General features: G+C 34.6%; 1 protein-coding gene across 8 annotated transcripts in view; it reads right to left on the reverse strand.

Annotated features, from left to right (window-relative positions):
- FCHO2 (FCH and mu domain containing endocytic adaptor 2) overlaps positions 1-15,791 on the reverse strand; it is a 99,953-nt gene that overhangs the window by 27,512 nt on the left and 56,650 nt on the right. For 6 of the 8 annotated variants that reach the window (XM_080372230.1, XM_080372227.1, XM_080372233.1 and 3 more), the window contains 6 exons: positions 12,847-12,871; positions 4,819-4,876; positions 2,055-2,230; positions 1,480-1,494; positions 1,044-1,068; positions 290-332 (listed from right to left, as the gene is read on the reverse strand). In XM_080372230.1, coding sequence (XP_080228356.1) covers positions 290-332; positions 1,044-1,068; positions 1,480-1,494; positions 2,055-2,230; positions 4,819-4,876; positions 12,847-12,871 — 342 coding nt within the window. The remainder of the gene's footprint in view (positions 1-289; positions 333-1,043; positions 1,069-1,479; positions 1,495-2,054; positions 2,231-4,818; positions 4,877-12,846; positions 12,872-15,791) is intronic. The other 2 variants (XM_080372231.1, XM_080372228.1) reach the window with 1 other exon arrangement.

The raw sequence follows: 15,791 nt of genomic DNA on the forward strand, positions 1-15,791 counted from the left end.
GAAACTAAACCTGTTTTATTTAAAATCTGAGATTTTAATAAAACCAGCATTTTGTAATCATGTAATTATAAACAGCAATTGAGACAGATCACAATGAAGCAAATGCATTAGAAGGGGAAAAATTAAATCACCACTATTACATAATTACTCCCTAGGTCTTATAATACAATAGACGCCCAACTTAAAATAGCAGTCAGCTGGTATTTCCATTGAGTTTCTGAGTATGAGATCAAAATAAGACCAAATTGTGGCAAACCTACATTTCATAGAATTTTAAATTTGAACTTACTCATTAGTTGGAGCAGAAAGCTTTGATTTTGTTAGCTCTTCACCTAAGGAAAAGACACAATATTATCACCAAAGCTGTGACACTCTAAAACAAAAAATTCATCTTCATTAAAAAAATACTAAAATAAATGTCTGCAGTTTGAAACTGATTATTAATTATTAAAATTGAAAAGCAAAAATGCATTTTTTCTGATAATATAAATTCAGACATTCCTGAAATACCTACTGACAGGAGAGGACTACATAGAGTAATGCATTTGGGGAGGAAGTGTTGTACATTTGAAACTTCTTCCTTGAATTATACTCTTTACAAAATACTGCTCTTCAGCAAATCTGGCTTGGTTTCCCACTGAAAAAAACCCTACAGGATAGATACTAATGCTCTATCCTCTATCTCCATGGCCATGTTTTACGTGTTTGACTATAAAACAGAGCCTGGTTTGTGGATCATACTAAACTTTAGTGGGTGGAAACATTTTAAGAACTTGTACAGGAGTCTTTTCCATGGGATCTCCCCTTTGGCTCTTGAGTATGTTCCTCATCACTGTCACAGACAGCCTCATCTGTTTCCCAGAGTAGGGAACAGCTGAATATATAGAAAAACAAGAGGTATTTAGAACTGACAAGATAAGTATTTTTTTTCTATTTAAAATACAGATACTTGAGACATTTATTTCTTCAACAATTAAACACCATTTTCATGCTATGTAAAAAAACTGACATAAACAGACTAAAAGTTAAAGATTCACACTTACTGGATGAATTTTGGTTCATTTGTGCCTGAAACAGGACAAAGTAAATTAGCAATATATTCTTTTACCAGCTGTCAAATAAACCACTTAATAGTCCCAGGGTTCTTATTTCCACTCAGCTTTCTATGAGATACTCTGTTTCAATGCCTGGCAAAACATTCTGAGCTTGCAGAAGACCCAAACATCAGCCAGGACAGAGCAACCAGTGCACACCCAGCACACCAGTAAGAAAAGGCAGGAACAAACACTGTACAGCTGACAAAGGGAGCAGTATTACCAAATCCCTTTACAGGCTGGGGAAGTAAAATTGAATAGCTTATATATCACATGGTATATAGACAATGAAACATTCCTAAGGTTTTCCCAAAAACTCCCCTCACATACTACACTTACTTGGTTTTAATCTAAAAATGTAAATATAAAGCCATTCTGTACTTACAGGACTGTGTCTCTGCTTTCAAAATGTGGGGGGAAAAAAGAAAAAAATCGTTATTATTTTAATTTGTTATGCACAATATTTTCCTTATAATCAGAGTCATTCTTATTCTGATCTGAATATTGCATAAGCACACTTTACTACTATTTATTTGTAGTATTATCTCGGGGTATAAAGGATCACTCTGTGGATTGGCAAAATACATCAATAAAGTGGCACTGTAAATGCTACATGTGTCCACATGATATGATCTATTTTAAAGGTCTGTATATTACAGAATACTAATTAGTAAGCTATGTTGAAAGCCATGCTCAGCAAACTCTACAATGCATTCCAGTGTCTTGTGGTGGCAGCAGCAGAAAGACAAGGACTGAGCACTCCCAAGGCTCAAAGGAAAGTTAGTTGGAGAAGGGAGAATTACTGCAATAATGGGTACCACAGATGACCTAGTGCACAAGAAAAAAATAATCATTGGAACTGAACCTAGAATAAATTCAGAACAGTAAAATACCTGTTTATACTAAAGATTCTTCGCCACTTTTCTATGCATTAAAAATACAAGAAGTAAAGGAACTTACAGATACTGCTGGAGAAAGGGTGATGTTCCCTATAGATACTTTTAATTCATCCAAGGAAGGCATGGTATATTGAGAGCTATTATTTGGCTGGACAGGTTTTATTTCTACATGGAACCTCCTGGGTTCATCATCGTCGGAGTCAGAATCACTGGATGAATAGAAATGGTTCTCTTTGGTATGTTTTTCTCAGTTAAGATGGAAATACTTATCTGCTTAATCAATGTTGTAATTACACCCCACAAAATGCTTAAATTAAGTGAACACCACAGATAAACAATGCTGCCTAACCTCTTTGTGTGCTTATACAGACACTTCAAATATATCCACTGTCCAAAATTCACAACTGAGAGTTAAAATTTAGTTTTTATATTCCAGTCATCTTCATAACAGCATTCTGTTCTGAAAGGCACTATGTCATCTAAATGAACAACTGCAGTGTCTGTCATATAACTGAACTGCAGTATCATGTAACAACTGCATATATGAAGGCATCAGGATAAATTAAAGATTCTACAGCAGCAACATTTCTGCATCTTAAATTTATGATTTCTAAGATTCAATCATGGATTCTAACACACATATGAAAAATGTGGAAATCCTTTTAAACCAAGTGAAGGAAAGCCCTAGGCTTTTTAATTGGAAATGAAATGCCCATGGTACCTGCAACAAGCATTAACAGTGGAGGAAGCAGCGGTGGCAGCCACCATTACTTGCCCCTTTTGCAGAGTGGCACTGAAAATTTTGCAAGAAAGGATGTCAGTTACATAGAAGGCTGCACAGTAAACTGAACAATGTCAGCTGCTTAAAGCACTGTCATCCTTGGCAAAAAAAGGAATCATAATGACAATTCAGCCCTCAAAATAAGCAAAATATACATACAAATTTAGCCTTGGTTCTTTATATGATAGGAGCTGCACCAAACAAAAGCTCTGAAAATGGCTATGCTAAGTCTTAAAAGATGCATTTGTTTTGGTAAGAAAGAATTTGAAAATTTTCCTCTACTTCAAGTTTTGTACCACTTAGGGGAGCATATATACTCTATACCTTGCTTCCATTCTTTTCACTTGGAAATATGCCAGCCATTTGAATTACATTTCTTCAAACTATTACCTGACAAAGATTAAAACCTGAACCCTAAAGAGATTCCAAATCCTTTTCAACTGTAAGAATCCCTAAGTCATGGTGAGGAAAAAGTCAAGTGTTCATCTTACAGCCTACCTGTCCTCCCAAATGGATCATATCTAGAAATCATATCTAGTGAAAGTTTCAAAGCAAGTCATTTTTCATTTCATTGTTATGAACATTATCACCAACTTTCAAGATTGATTTTCTCCAAAGCAGGCAGCTCTTGTAAAGTGTTTTTCAAACACTTAATACTGGACTTATTAAGACTGACTGCCATTATGGTAAAATAACATCCTCCAACAAATCATCTCAAGAGTTTCCATCAACAGAATAAATATCCACTCCTGGAAGGTAAGGGAGGGGAACAGGAAGGGAACTGATGACTTCCTGAATCTGGTCCAGATTTTCAGAAGCTGAAGTACTACCTGGCTGACAGGGATTGCAAATCACTGAGCTATTTCACTGTATGTATGGCCTTTTCTATTGTTTCACAACAAACAGCATAATGCAGAAAAGGATGCTCAGGTGAATCATTTACAAAGCATGAATGTTGTTCATGCCTCTTATAAATATATGCAAAGCACGAAATACTGTCCTTCTCAGAACTGGATAAAAGTGTTCCATTTTTATATCAATTTTGTAAATAGAAGATAACATGAAATGCTTTTATCGGCACAAGAATCTTCACCAGGGGTAATAGCGGCATATTCTGCGAAGCTGATGAAAACAGAGAAGCTATGATGATGGACTGGTCCACTTTTAAGGTGCTGTTAACTGCTTAAAAGTTTCACAATTTACATTAACTGTAAAGCATAAGTTTACTTTTTATCTGCAGTACCTAAAGAATTCGGTGAATACATTTAAAAAAATGAGCTATCTTGCTAGCATATTAGACTTGCTTAGATATACAGCAGATATATACAGATTATTTCCAGCTCAAGTACAGCTTCCCTCTGTTTTTGACGGAAAAAAAGAGGACAAGAATTTTTTCCTTCAAAGGAAGAGCAAAGAAAAATCACAAGCATCCATAAAAAAAGACTCATAACAAAAATCTATTCTGCATATCATAGCTATTTTTAAAAAGACAATAACATCTATGAGCATCAGTTAGAAACAGCATGTGGTGTAATGACTTCATTAAGTAACAGAAATTATATTTCTAGACTGCTGGAGCTCCCAGTCTTTTTAATGGGGTTACAAAAAAGTGGAAAGGTGCAGGTATAGAAGAGATAACCACTCTGTATGCTTAAAAAAGTTTACAAACTTCACTTTAAAAACTCTCTAAGAGCTTTTCAAGGAGAAAGATCTGCATGGTCACCTTAGAGCTTTTGTTCAGACTTTTTTTGGTTTATTTTGTTCTTTTACTGTGAGACAACCCCCACCCTCTTAAAGGTCCCAATACACCTAGTTCCACTTCAAGGTCCCAATACACAAGATCTAATCTTTTGACATTTGCACACACACAAAATCTAAGACAAAATTTTGTATATTTTGTAAAAGCTATGAACATAAGAATACAAGGTTGCAACATAAGCATGAATGTCATTCATCTTCCTTTACATAGCATTTAATTAGTAATTCCTCTCTCCAAAGAACTGTAATAACATCAGATAACTTGGCACAATAACAGTGAAAAGGATATCCTGTGTTGTTTCTGGTTTAATGCTGTATCCTTCATCATCTACATCAGGATTGTTCTAAAACAACAACAAAAGTTATTATATTGACAAATGACTAAAAAAAAAGTGTTGTTCTTAAATCAGACCAAATTTTGTATCATTGACAAATTAAAACTTGATTATGAACAGTCATGAAAGTCATTGTTCTTCACCATTAATTATTACAGCTACCTCAAGCTATGATCTGTAGTTCAGAAGCAGTGGGAACAGAATCATTCTGTCAGGAACAGAATACAACAAAACAACCTGAAAATTTGCTATGAAAACTGGCAAGTTTGAATGCATCTGCTTTTACTGGTGCTCTTACCAGAAAGGTCAGAAACCAACAGAAGCATTTCAGCTTTACTATTGAGTGTTAAATAAGCCTACAGTTCTCTCAGCCCCTATTTTCCCAGTTTCTACATGTAACTCTTTTCAGTTAAGTTGCTGGAAGCACTGATGGTGCAGGAGCAAAATCCTTCCTAAGTACTAGTCAGTACTTTAATATGTGAATAAAAGCATTCCAGGCTGCACAAGTTGCAATTTCCTCTTCCCTCTTGAAAAGGCAGCAAGCCTGCACTTTTGCTTTAGCAAAGAATATCCACATTAATTTAAGGGTGTGGATGAAACTTAATAAAAGTGCTCAAAATTAGGTTCCAAAGTTTTCCTTTACACACCTCCAGCACCATCCTGGATTTTCAAAGCTAGTAAGTACCTGAGAACTTCAGACTAGTTCCGTTTTTTGGGTTTTTTGCAGGCAATTAAATATAAATTGAAGAGAATTATGTTTAAATCATTCAGAATGCTTAGAAAAGAACTTAGTTTCATAAAATAGCTTTGGGGCAGAAAGGAACAAGTCTCTAATATAACAATATAAATTTAAAAAACATGCAAACCCCCACACTCATGTATATTATATATGAAGGGATAAACTTGGATGCACAGATACTCTCCCCATTCTGAACAGAAAAGCCCACTCATGACTTTGGAGGCACAGCTAATCTATGTGAGCAGCCGAGATGCCTCAGTAAGTTTATTATGAAAACCCCACAACTCAAATGCCTTCAAAATGCAGTGATTTCACCAGTTACAAATTCCTTATCAAAATTACAAGATTCATATAAAACAGTGATTTATTCTAGTGTACCAATCAGTTTATTTTACCAGAAAGTAGGTACTGGGAAGCAGTTTGATTAATAGAGGTATGTACAGTATGGCCAAAATATACCTTGTTGTTGTATGTCACGAGTGACTTACACTGGAGACTTCAAGTGGACTAGCAAGGAACCACTTGACTTCAGCTAAAATTTGAAGCCAATTTTAAAGAGATTAACTTTGAATAGCTTTTGAATTACAGAGGAAGATAAACAATAACATAGTAGTCCCTCTATTCATTTTACAGATACTACAAATGGGATGTCTGATATTTTACTAAGAAAGATTCTCCTCTATAAAGCTCTCTAAATCTAGCACTTCTGAATTAAATGGAATGAATTTAAACATAGATCAAATATTTCTGCTAAATACAGTAAGAAATACAATCCTGTATGTGGGATGTAATACCATACCCAATTAAGTAGCACATTAAACTAAGGCCAAAAAATAATCTTTAAGCTCAGATCTTAAAATATGGAACATACAGATGCAATTTCTTGAAATACTTGTAAGATCTGGACTTCACCACTATTTGATTAAAAAAAAACAAAACAAAACAAAACAACAAACCACCAACAAAAATAACAAGAAGGAGAAGAAAAAGAACTGAACAAAAAAAAAAGTAATAAGAGAGGATCACACGGTCCAGTACCTTAGCTCTACTTGCTCAAATCAGGGTTCTTAGCTACGCTTGACCTCAGGTCGACCTTGTTTATATACCAAAATACACTAATGAAACTTGACATCAAAGTAAACAGAACAAAAACATATAGCTAGAGGGTAGGTACATTTTCCTACAATACTACAACTTCTGAATTCTAAGATTATTTTAGTTGTCATACTTGGCAATTTTCAATAGATCAGGATCATTCATGGTTAAGATGAACTGAAAACCAACAAAAATCTTTAAATATACAACATTTAGTTTTTCTTCCAGCTGGGCCATATATGTAAAGGATATTATTACAGGGCACACACAGCATGAACAAACTAGCTGGCAAATCTGACTTATTTTGATACAGAATTGTGAAATAACCTAATTTGCAGAAGCTATTTTCACAAGTTATTTTCACTGTTACTTTAATTTACTGAATAATCCCTAGAATCAAGTAAATCCTTAGCAAGCACTAAAATCTTAAAAGTTCTTAAGTATTAAATTTCTTTCTTAATACTTTCATGTAAATTATTTCTGATCTTGCAGAGATATTTGAATCATCTATTCCTCAGGAATGGCACTTTACCATGTAGCTTGTATTTATTACTTCAGACAAAAACTCAAATACATACATAACACAGATGGATGCTTTACAGCTTAAGTTCTGAACACAGCAACTGAAAAATCCCTTGCTTCTCTTCCAGCAGGCCTACCTTATCACTTCTTTCTAACACTGTGCAGAAAACTGAATTTGTAATTTCTTTTTCCCATTTTAAAAATTTAAATATATGTAACTTAAAACATCTGACTCTTCACAGTGTATACAGTCAGGAATCATCCTCTTTGTATATCCAGCTTTGTCAGTGACTCAGATTGGTCTTGTACCAATTTATGATCATTCTTAAAACACCTGCTTTCATTAATGAGATTCTGAAGTAAACCAATAGTAGAAAAGGGTGGAAGAGGTATCTGGGATCATAGAATCATTTAGGTTGGAAAAGATCTTTAAGATCATCAAGTCCAACTGTTAACCCAGGACTGCCAAGTTCACCACTAAACCATGTCCCTAAGCACCACATCCACATGTTTTTAAAAAGCTTGCAGGGATGGCAATTCCACCACCTCCCTGGGCAGCCTGTTCCAGTGCTTGACCACCCTGTCAGTGACAAAATTTGTCCTAATATCCAATCTAAACTTCGTGCAACTTGAGGCCTTTTCCTCTTGTTCTACTGCTTTGTATCTGGGAGAAGAGACTGACCCCCACCTGCCTACAGCCTCCTTTCAAGTAGTTGCAGAGAGCAATGAGGTCCCTGAGCTTTTGCACTTCAGTACAAAGTACTTAATCTACATTTGTACTGACAAACTGTGTCACATACGAGCAAGACGTTACCTCAAAATCTGACTTACAAGTTAAGCAGTAATTTCAAAATACTTTTTTCAATATTTTGAACTGGTAAACAGGTGAATGGTTCTGCTTTCTGAAACATCAGAATTTTAGTTACTAATCTACATTTTGTAACAGTGGTAGAGGACACAGAATTTTTACAGAGACATATTCACAAATTTGATGTTAATGAAGGCGTTTTCATTTACTTGACTAATTCTTACTCCCTTCTCCCCACTCCTACAGTTACAGAACTATATGTTATGTCATGGCTAGTGTGTTTTTTAAGTATCAGCAGGCACAGCATGCAGAAGAGACCTGATTTGCCTACCATGCTGATCAGAGGAAAAAAACCCCAACCTTACCCCAGCCTTCACATATACCTGTGTAATTTTTGAACTTCAACACAGAAAATAAGATCTTTGCAAACTTAGGGTTTCTGTTGTAAGAAGTAGTTATTAATAGAACAGGGATGACGGTCTGGTCTAGTCCCCTACCCAAACATGTTACTTATACTCTTTGTAGAAGAAAAAAAAAAAAAAGCTCAATATGGATGTGAATTGAACTCTGCGGAAGTAACTGGAAAGACAGACTTCTTTGGAAGAAAGTTTCACATTCTCAGAGGTTCTGTTAAGCATATAAACCCCACAGGTTTCCCTGTGTTTGTAGATATAATACAACACATTACAAACTAAGGTATTACATAATTTTAAATATACATTAAAAATACAGGGTTCATAACTCTGTCTTTGCATTAGTATGTTCTATGAACTTTCTGGGGTGAATAATTTTTTAAAGAAATAAAACATAAGGACATAATAAATAGTGAAGTAGAAGTGGCTATACAAAAAGTGTGAGGACTAAGCATTCTGTTGCCAAAACTCAACTGAGTTTTGGAGAATGCTTTGTCTCAGTTTCCTTTTTTTGTCCCATCTGTCACCCAAAAGCAACAGAAAAAGTCACACCATTACCATGTCATTAGTTCCTCTGGGCTACATACGAGAGAGGAACATGTGGAACATATTGCAGTCTAGCTACTTCATTTGGCCCTTCCTCAGCGACGCCAGCACTGCTTACAGGCTGGGCATCGGTCAAGAAGCAAAGCAGCTTCACTACACTTCAGCTTGATCTCTCTCCATTTTCTCTTCTCCTGGGATATCTACAGCAGTTATGAGAGCTCCTTATCAAGTTTTCCTCAGGCAGTGCTTCAAGATACAGCACAGCTGAACACCGTTTCTTTTTCTGCCAGATGAACTTTCTGCTGTTTTACTGAACTGGACTGATTTCCTGTAACTCAGATGAGGACTGAAGTGAAACGCAAAGTAAGGAGTTGAAGCTCATAGCCTGGAACAAGAGAAAAAAGCCTCTCTACTTTTAACATATTTGAGATGTAGATTTGACTGAGGTATATCCTTAGGTTAAGACAGAAGTATTACATATTATCAGCCTCCTCTGCTTAGGGTGCCTATTAACCCAAAAGACATGAAAGAAGAGAGTAGCCAGTCAGTTTCTTCCATTGCCAGAGATGCAGGAAGGAAGAAAGAAAACAGATATTCAAAGTTCCCCTGTCTTGTGCTGTAACTATAAAGCCTCATACCCTGTTATCAATGGCAGCTGTTCAAAATATGCCAGAACTAAACATTCAAAATGCAAATAAAGAAAACCATTTGAATTTCACTAAATATAAGGTTACTTTTGTCTTCCACTAATTAGAATTCGGTGGTTCCAAATTCAATCAGTCCCCAGCAATATATATTCTACACAACTGCAATTATGCTACACTGATATGTAAAGAGGTTAATGACAAGTTTTGGATGCCTCAATACCTTTGTTTGCATTCTGGTTTCCAATGAAAAAAAAGTTTCAGCATTATGTTCCATGTATCTGTGGCTCAATTCTTAATTACTTTTGAACTTACTGGACAATTTCAAATGGATTTGACAGAAAGAACAGAGGACTCAAAGATAATTACATTACTACAGTCTTCATGAAAATAGGCAGTCAAGTAGAAGACCTGCAAGTATCCCAACCAGTGGAAGGGCTGCAATCCAGATTCAGATCTTGCTGGATGCAAGTGGAACCTTGTAAATGCCTCCCCAAAATAAAAGTTTTTACTACAGCTTTTATCTTCCTATAGACCATCCCTAGAGACATGACAAACCCATGGGAAACAAGACAACTAGTTCTGCCTTTAGAAAAACTTTCTAGGTAATAAGCATATACAGAGCCAGGTTTTAGTTGCTATCTCTTTCTAGTGCACACACAGTTAGCTTTCAACGTTTCTTAATTATCAAGGCTTTGCTTAATGAAAGTTACATGCATAGCTTGTCATATAGTAACACATACTGTCATCTATATTTAAACAGAGACTGCTTACTGAAGTGGCCAATCTTTTTAATAAATACCAGTTCTCAGTTCACAGCTGCCTTCCTACTCACGAGCACGTAAAAACCTCTTAGAGCAGTTATAAAAAAATATTGATAGGAATTAACAATTTGTTCAACTGCATTACATTTTCCAATACGTACAATCTGGCAGTTAGGAAAAGAATGAGCAAAAGCAGATGGCTTCCCACAGATAAATTTGAGAACTTCCATTTTGGTACAAAAGACATTTTTTAGGACCTTCTCACTGTTTTGTTTTCTGGAAACCCAGAGAACAAGTTTGAATACACTGCATTTTACATTTTGGACTAGTGAGAAGCCTTAATGGTATTGGCTACACACCGTATGTCCAAAGATCCACAATACCATGTAGAACCAGTAGATAAAGTATTGAAGTCAATTCTTACTGGATCCTTAACTTCTAAAATTTCAATACAGTTGCCTCAGTGTTTACAGTTATAAATAATTGCAAAATGGTTAACTCTTACATTCCTTTCACACAATTAAAATTATTGACAAACAAATAAAAACCATCTTTTAAAAAAAGATTATGTTAATAATATAAAAGCCAGACAAATCTTCTGTGAGTGACCAAAGCTGACCAAAATCATAATTGGAACACCTTAAATAAGTTGGATTTTCTGAGGGCTGGTCCTTAGTATTTTCTAGCAATCAAACACAAATGATAATTGATTTCAAAAACATTTTTTGACAACTATGATTTTCCAAGTTCAATTTCTTGAAATGTGTAATTTATTGCAAAAATCCATACAAATGAAATCCTCATAAAGATAACAGTACAGATAGGTCTAACTGTTTAGATCAAGTTTCAAAAATTAAACAGAAAGGAAACTGTAAAAGTAAATGACAAGAAAAATGAAAAACATTTGAAATGGGACCTTCCAGAAAAGGACATAAAAGCACTCTGGGGTGCTTGTTTGCAAGGGGTGAAATGAATCTCATCTATGCTATGCTGCATTATTTTTCATGAGAATGGTAGCTTCTGCTATTAAAGCATTCCACCATTCAGAATAATACTGTTGCTTGTAAAAGGCAAGAATAAATGGCAGACCAAGTTTTAAGTTCCAAACGCAGTCATAACATGTTGGCCATAAAAAATCCAAACCAGAATGCAACGAAAGTATCAGTTTTGTTGTTAGACACTATGAAAGTTAAGGGTTTTTTTAAACCAAATATATATTTCATATAGACAGAACAATTAACTTCAATGATCATATGGCATGCTTCATGCAGCCAGAAAGAATGTCAAACACATTTAGAGTTGATTTTTTGAACTAATTATTTCTTAAAAATGTAGAGACCGAAATAAACACAGAAGAAAATAAACATTGCAAGTCAAACCCAGTTGTGGTTCACTCCAGTGACTCAACCTGAACTGTCAAAAGATATTATTTCCATGAAAAGCCTGATAATCATGGGGATAATTCTAAAGTTACTTTACTTTAAATGTACCCTATAGAAGAAATTTCTCTAAATCAAGATGACTTTGCACAGGATATAATAACTGTCTTGATGTTCCATTATGTGGCAAAAGTTACTTTTCCTTATTCAGAAGAATGGTTCCGACAGATTTTTCAAACCAAGTTTCTCAAAAGAAGTTTTAATATTAGGTATGAGAAATCCCTGATATTAAATGCAAAGAAGAAATTCCACAAAATAGGTGAATGTGGAAACTTACATTGTTTAATATAATTAGCATATAAATAAATAAACTGAAAACCAAATCAGTCTACAGAAAATAATTTAAATTATTCTATAAATTATTCCCTACTATAGCTGTGGGGAGCTGCAATCTCTGTTACATATAATTCAAGACAACATATGTGTTTAAATAAAAAAGCTCAATTAAGGAAATAAAAAAGCATTAACATAGCAATTTAATTTGCAACTGTCACTTATTTGAATTTAATAAATAAAATTGTAGGACATATCACAGATCAAACTGATGAAAAACAGGCCATTAATAAAGTGCATCTAGAAAAACTGCATTTAAAGTTATATTTTAATAAGTATATTAGAATAATTTCTCAAAGGAAACAGTAGTAAGCAGAGGAATATAATGACACAAAGTTGGGTCTCTTCAATAAACTGAATGTTTTTCTTACTGAGAATCTATTAGGCAAGCAATTTAAACTATATAACTTGAAAAGTAAAGTAGCAAATACCTGCAGTAAAAACACCTTGTTTAGAACCTAAAAATATTAGGAAATATAAATGCAGTACTGACACATATTTGTATATACCGCTAAAGATTATGTACTGAGCAAAATTAATACTTCAAGTGTTATCAAAATATTAACTCCTCTATCAGATAAACAATCCATTCCAGGGACTGTATATGTTACGTTTCATCAGACTGTAGCGCTTGACAATATCAGCATATGCATGTTTTGGAAATAAATCTACTTACAACTGAGTCTGCATCCGGACACTCCCTGTTAAAAAACCCAAAGAGAATATACAATTATATAATGCACAAATTATTTTATTCATACAGTTCTGGTACTTCCTTAAATATTTTCAATTAATTTGAAACATTGCATTTGACCCTTTTGCTTCTCAGACTCTGTTAAAATTTTCACTATAATCCAGATTTAACTGAATGAGATTTAAATAAAAGCTGAAAGTTTATGCTCAAAACACCACAGAAGAAAAACTCAAAAGAAGCTCTGAAAAAGCAAACTCACATCACAGTGAAAAATTAATACTAAAAAAAATAATCAAGGGAAGCCAGGAGTACCATGCTGTATTCTGCATGAATATCCTTTAAGAGTCAGGTCTCTGTGGTTGATGCACACAATAAGTAGAGGTCACCAATCCTAATGAAACAGTCCACATGCAATTGCAAAACGTTTTGGACAATAACCAGCTTCCCAAGAAATTAAGACTATTCTTAGAGGTATTCAGAGCTTCCCTCTTTTGGAATTTCACTCTTAGTTTGTGTTTGTCAAGCACAGTTACAGTCAAACACTAGAAACTAGATGCCAGAAAAAATAATGGAGCACCCTCTTTAATAAGCAGTTAAAAAAAAAAAAAAAAGTGTCAGCAGAAGGGCAGTGATTGTAACCACATTATTCACAAGTGTTATATTTTTCTGCTATAACCTCAACTGAAGCAGTAGTATTTTAAAAAATTAATGACACCAATTATTTTTGACGTCTGCAGAAGCAACCACATTTACAGACTGTGGGAATATTTGAGTAGCATACAAGTCCTCTCCAGTTTTCACCCTGAGAAATAAAGCGGCAAGTGCCAGTGTAACTGAACAACAGTGTTTTTATATAATCAAATTGAACATCCTAAACATGCATTTACAGAAAAGAAGAGGAAAAACAGTCAAATTTATTGCAATCTAAATCATCTTCTCTGAAAGGCTTAACAGGTTAAAAGTAAAAACTACAACGTCTTTAAAAACAGATACAAAAACTTGCTAACATGAAAGCATTAATATGAAACTCAGTACACTCTTTTAAAGAATTGACAGTGAGATGAAGGATCCCACCTCCTCTCAAAGGCCTCAAACAAAAGAAAACGCATGTGACGTTCCTCATTGACTTAACGTCTTTACCTCCCTCTGCTGGCTAAGATGAATTCATAGCAATAGAAACTGCTATCGTAACAGCTATTTTACAGCCAAGACTTCTCTCAAAAGATATAACAAACAGATTTCCTGAGATGGTTTTAAAAAGTGTCTGTATGCGAACAGGACAGCTTGTTAAGAACTGTGAAAGATGTGAGGCAAACCACAGCGAAGTCAGCCTAAAATGAGGATTTTCAAAACTAGCGAGCCGATAGATCTTAAAAAGTAAGGGCAGACCTAGTATCATTCAGAGGAGCACCAACAGCACTTTCCAAGATCTGCTCACCAGACACAAAGGAAAACTCAATAGTTTGCAAATGCTGGTGAATTGGAAAATGAGGACATCAGGTTTTGGAAAGATGTGCTTTTACGTCACTAGATGCATGATCTTCTTTCAAGATTAAAGAACTAGGCCATACTTTAGTATAAGGTAACATTTCAGCAAATGGGGATTCTATAAAGGAATTTAAAGATTGTAGATAGAAACCAGAACAACCAAATCATGCAAAGCAGTGGTTAGGAAAAAAGAAGGGAAATTCTTGACTAACTTGTATAGCAATATATAGTAGAACACACTGTGTATAGTATTTCACTGTGTAAAACCACTACTAGACGCACCATCCAGCTTAGGTGTCAACACTTTAAAAACAGTACTGATGAAATGAAAACAAAGCAAGCCTTAGGAGTTTTTCTAGATGTGGAAAGCTTTTCCTACAAAAACTAAACAAAATTACAGCCTAATTTAACAAGAGATTAAGAAAGGACTTGACGTCTATGTGCAGCAAAATTTCTGATGATAAAGTTTTATCATTACAGCCTATAACAGGATCATCAGCTAAAGATTAAATCACACAAAATTTAACTAGTAATAATTTTTTTAAAAAGAAATCATAAATAACTATTGGAGTATTTCACTTAAGCACATAATGAATTCTCTGTTTTTTTATGTGTGATGTTCTAGTTTATTTAGAAGTCATGGATTATTGTGAAAATCTCTGTAAAAGCCTATGTCATGTGTTAGACAGGAAGTCAATATCATGCTGTCATACTGCTTTCTGACATCAGAATCTATGTATTTTTGTATTGTGTGTAAACATAATAACAAGTATAAAAAATATAAACCAAATTTCAGTCCAACTTGTTGAAAATAAGGCAAATCCTTTTCCCATTTCGGAGTAGCTGAGCTGATTTATATTTTCTGATGACATCATTGTGCTATGAAAAACAAAATTATTTCTAGACAGAGACACTGATATTACTTTTCATCATTAAATAAAATATCTTTGGGAAGAAGCACCTTTCAGGAAAGGTATTCAGATCTACAACAGGTAAACATTTCTACAAGGTAGAAAGTATTTCACATAGCATAGAAGCCAGTTTTCAGCCCTCAGTGCCAAAGGACATTTTCTTTCTCTTACAGGTCAAAGAAAAAACATGATCTCTAAGCAAGGATACACTGAGTCATACACCTAGGAAGAGTTAATTTGGAGCTTCCAGGTCTTTACTGGCTCCAGAAAGCTACTATTAAGAGCCCTAAATCTTTGATGGGGCCAGATTATGTTTCATCATCTGTCAAAGAATGGATGGAAGGAGATGCCTGGTTTGCAAGGAGGCTTATAACAGACATGACATGAGATTAGCTTGCATAATAACCCAAGTGATGGCAAAATAATTATCTTGTTGGACAAGAAAAGCTGACAGCTACAGAATTCAATCATACAACAGTACTCAATACTATCAAAATCACTACTTTGTAAGGCATAAAATGCAAATGA

This window comes from Falco punctatus, assembly GCF_963210335.1.
Source record: "Falco punctatus genome assembly, chromosome: Z".
Lineage (NCBI taxonomy): Eukaryota > Metazoa > Chordata > Aves > Falconiformes > Falconidae > Falco > Falco punctatus.